Here is a 3,990-nt window from a genome sequence, read left to right as displayed (position 1 = left end):
CAGAGTTGTCAACGGTAATTTATTGTCAAATTTCATGAGCAATCGACGAAACGCGGGAAGAGAAGGCACAGGAATAACTAAAGGAACGATGCAAGAAGGAGATATGTAAAAGGTCGCTTAAATTGCCCCTGAATGGCGAAGCACATGACAAGAAGCAGCAGTAGCGGCGGCGTCACTACACCACGGTATAGATATAGGGGCACTTGTTCTAGTGGCACTTGTCAAAGTGCCCCTAATAGTAGCCAATTAGTGGCACTTTTCCGAAGTGCCCCTGATTGTATACCTATTGGGGCACTTCTCAAATGCCCTAATATGTGTATACTTACTAGGGCACTTTTTGAAGTGCCCCAATAGATGTTAACCTTTTGGGGCACTTTTAAGTGCCACAATTGATCATTACTTGGATAAAACAATGTAAACAATGCTATAGCTAGCATATAGTTAACAGGGATAGAAACATAACAGTAGCATATACAAACATCCTATAGCAGCCACCAGTAGCATTGGTAATCCTATAGCTAGCATATACAAACATAAAGTAGCATTGCCAATCCTATAGTTAACAGGGATAGAAAATTTAGTGCAATCTTTTCATAATCTGATAGAAAGAGGAAAAGCTGCACATGGAAGCAACATTCCATACATATATACTAACACTGCAGTTCATTCAGACTTACCCATATTGCATAGTAGCAGTACTTAACAGTAGCATAGAAACATAGCAGTTCATTTCTAATAGTCCATACTTAGCAGTACTTAACAGTCCGTACTTAACAGTCCATTACTTAACAGTCCATTACTTAACTAGATTACTGAAGTCCAACATTTCAAACTAGCACAACAGTGCTATGAGAAATGCTACCACCAAACCAAAATGCTACCACTGGTACCGTTGCCACCGTCTTCATGGGTTTAGGTACCGTTGGCACCGTCTTCATGCTTCCAGGGGGTCGATGAGAAGCCAAGGGTTATGGCCATTCTTATCGACGAGAGAAGCGAGAAGATGTAGACGCAACCTTCTTCTAAGCCGAACCTCCTTACAGCCTTCGCCCGACCACTTGTCGGCATTGCCCTCTTTAGATCTAGTCCCAGCCTCATCTTGACATTGTAAGACTTTTGATATCCCGCACATTGGATCGGTAGCTCAATTGCATCATCTAGGTACTTCTTGAGGTACCTCTGTGTGAACTTTGCGGAAAATTCCTTGCAAAATAGAAACATTTGAGAATCATTAGGATAGAATATTTGTATTCTTCCTAAAGTACTAGTATTTTTTCAGAATTCATGCAAGGAGTGAAAATAAGTACACACCATTTTGCAGTTTTTTTTGAATGACAGAAGATTTGCTCATCCTGTACACATAGTACTTGAATGGTTTTCCTGTGAACTGACGAACCAAATTTGTGAGGGCCTTGCATTGGTCTTCATTGAGTACTAGATTGTTTCCCCAAACACAGTGATTATCATACTCCTCGTTGCCAGTTATACGCGGTCCTGCAGATAATAGTTGTACATGTGAGAGACATATCCGTTTATCTCGTGGACGACATATTTGTAGGAATGTGAAGACACATACCCCTATGAACCAGCACAGTCTGCTGCACCGGGATCTCCATGTCCGGATCATTTTCCATCGGCATCTCCTCTTCACCATCAGAGAGCAGGATAGGATTTAACTCTGTGCTCCCCACCTCCATCTCTGAAATATAGCAAGGTGTTAAATAAAACAATGGTGACTTGATTTTTAATAATAGATTAACATACATTGTTTTGTACATAATAGATCAACAACTTACCCCTTCTTTCGTCGGAGGTCGGGTGCAACGCCACGAAGAAGATAGAGAACTGCTCCCCGGTCACCGGCGGGAACAAGATTCACTCGCACGAATTTGAGTATTAGTGATCTTTTAGGAATTAGTAGATTTTGTTTAATAAAATTGCATAAATTTTTTAAATTAAAATCAAAATAAACAAATGGAAAAATCAGGGATCATTGTAAAATGGCACCCATAATATTAGCCAATGTTAATAATTATTACTAATGAAAAAAACAGGGATCATTGAAAAAATCAGGCATATTAATCAAACACGTGTTAAAAAATCAGGCATAATTATTAGTTAGCCAATGTTTTTAATTGAGATGAACTAATGTTTTTAGGGCATCATTTAGCAGAATGAAAAAAAATCTGCCAGGGTTGAGATGAACTAAAAAATATTTATTTAATCTTTCATCATGAGTGAATTAGTTGAGATCTTTAGTTCATCTTGAAATAATAACAAGATTTTTTAACTAATAAAAACATTCGTGAATTAGTTTAGCTTTGCTAAATTTTTAGAATTAGTTCAAATCTGCTAAATTATTAGTTAAGGACATATTTAATCTTTATTAAGGATATCTCAACTAACGTGTTAAAAAATCTGGCCTCAACTAATGTTTTTAGGACATCATTTAATTGAAAAATCAAACATATTAAAAAATCAACTCCTCCACGCCATCCACTCAACGCCATCCTCGCGCTCCATCGCCGTCGCCGCGCCTCGCGCTCCATCGCCGTCGCCGCGCCTCGCCGTCGAGGGCCCAGCCGCGCCTCGCCGTCGCAGTCGAGGTGGTCCTCGCCCTCGCAGTCGACGGCCCAGCCGCGCCTCGCCGTCGCCGTCGACGGCCAGGCCGCGCCTCGCCGTCGAGGGCCAGGCCGCGCCTCGCCGTCGAGGGCCAGGCCGCGCCTCGCCGACGTCTTCAAGGAAATTCCAAATCCAACTCCGGAGCGAGCGCACGGGAGTCGGGAGGAGAGCGGAACTCCAGCCGCTGCCTACACAGATCAGGCGAGCTGCTCCGGCCGCCCCCGCCGATCCGCCCGCAAGCCGCGCGCGGATTGACTCGCCGCAAACCCCAGGCCCTCTCCCCGCCTCGCCTCGGCCAGATTCGGCTGGCGGTGGGGGAGCTCCGCCCCGATTCGTGCCGCTCCAATCCGTCGCCAGTCCACGGTGAGTTCGGTTCCGCCGCTCCTCTGGGCGTGCCGCTCGAATTCGGGGTGTTTCGGGGGCGTCTCTGACCCTGGTGCTGATTCGGGCTAGGGTTTTGCGAGGCTAGCGGCAGATGGGGGTGGAGGACTACCATGTGGTGGAGCTCGTCGGGGAGGGGTCCTTCGGGAAGGTCTACAAGGGGAGGCGCAAGTACTCTAGACAGGTTCGCATCAAACCCCTCCGTTCTACTGGTTTCCGGTGGTACCTTGGAAGGAGCGGACGATTTGTGAGATTTTTTCTTCTCCACATAAAGTTGGTTTAATCCGTTGTCCTGTCTGAATTTGGTTCAGACGGTTGCCATGAAGTTTATACTTAAGCATGGGAAGAGCGACAAGGACATCCACAACCTAAGGCAGGGGATCGAGGTAACTGCTGCTATAATCATCTCTATTTCAGTCAGTGGGACAGTTATCAGACGTGTGTCATGTATGGAACAAGCGATAAGCATATAGCCAGAAATTTACAATAGTTCCCATGTAGGAGTAGCTGCATTTATTATCTCATAACACAGCGTTTATTATCTCAATTTACCATCTCAATGTTTGCTCTCATCAATTTTTGTGTAGATTCTGAGGAAACTCAAACATGAGAATATAATTGAAATGATCGATGCCTTTGAAACCCCTCAAGAGTTTTGTGTCGTCACAGAGAATGCACAGGTACTCAGCTAGATCTTTCTTATCACAGTGTGCTTTCTCGCCAATGATTGGTTTGGTCTCATTGTACTTGGGTTGGCCAAACTTCAGTATTAATGGTGGGTAATGGCTGTTTCAGGGAGAGCTCTTTGAGGTGCTCGAGGATGATAAGTGCCTTCCAGAAGAACAAGTTCAAGCAATTGCTAAGCAGCTGGTATGGACTCAATGTTGTTTTTCTCCTTACGAACCATACCAGTCTACAACTTATTGCCTTCACGGTTTGAACGTGTGCCCTCATTTCAGGTAAAAGCATTGTATTACTTGCACTCTA

The 3,990-nt window shown here is 44.3% G+C and overlaps 1 protein-coding gene across 1 annotated transcript; it reads left to right on the top strand.

Moving 5' to 3' along the window:
- Positions 1-2,741: 2,741 nt before the first annotated feature.
- Positions 2,742-3,695, top strand: LOC124681451 (serine/threonine-protein kinase TIO-like). Its single transcript, XM_047216369.1, has 4 exons — positions 2,742-2,985; positions 3,076-3,187; positions 3,315-3,389; positions 3,591-3,695. Exons 2-4 carry the CDS (start codon positions 3,098-3,100, stop codon positions 3,693-3,695), a joined length of 270 nt encoding a protein of 89 aa, XP_047072325.1. The 5' UTR covers positions 2,742-2,985; positions 3,076-3,097.
- Positions 3,696-3,990: the final 295 nt, after the last annotated feature.

This window comes from Lolium rigidum, unplaced genomic scaffold, assembly GCF_022539505.1.
Source record: "Lolium rigidum isolate FL_2022 unplaced genomic scaffold, APGP_CSIRO_Lrig_0.1 contig_42919_1, whole genome shotgun sequence".
Taxonomy (NCBI): domain Eukaryota; kingdom Viridiplantae; phylum Streptophyta; class Magnoliopsida; order Poales; family Poaceae; genus Lolium; species Lolium rigidum.
The sequence above is the reverse complement of the archived record's forward strand: the minus strand, read 5'-3'. Positions and strand labels throughout refer to the sequence as shown.

Coding starts and splice junctions, on each gene's coding strand:
- LOC124681451 (XM_047216369.1), top strand. CDS start 3,098: ATGGGGGTGGAGGACTACCATGTGGTGGAGCTCGTCGGGGAGGGGTCC. Junction 3,188..3,314: donor GGCGCAAGTACTCTAGACAG/GTTCGCATCAAA, acceptor AATTTGGTTCAG/ACGGTTGCCATGAAGTTTAT. Junction 3,390..3,590: donor ACCTAAGGCAGGGGATCGAG/GTAACTGCTGCT, acceptor ATTTTTGTGTAG/ATTCTGAGGAAACTCAAACA.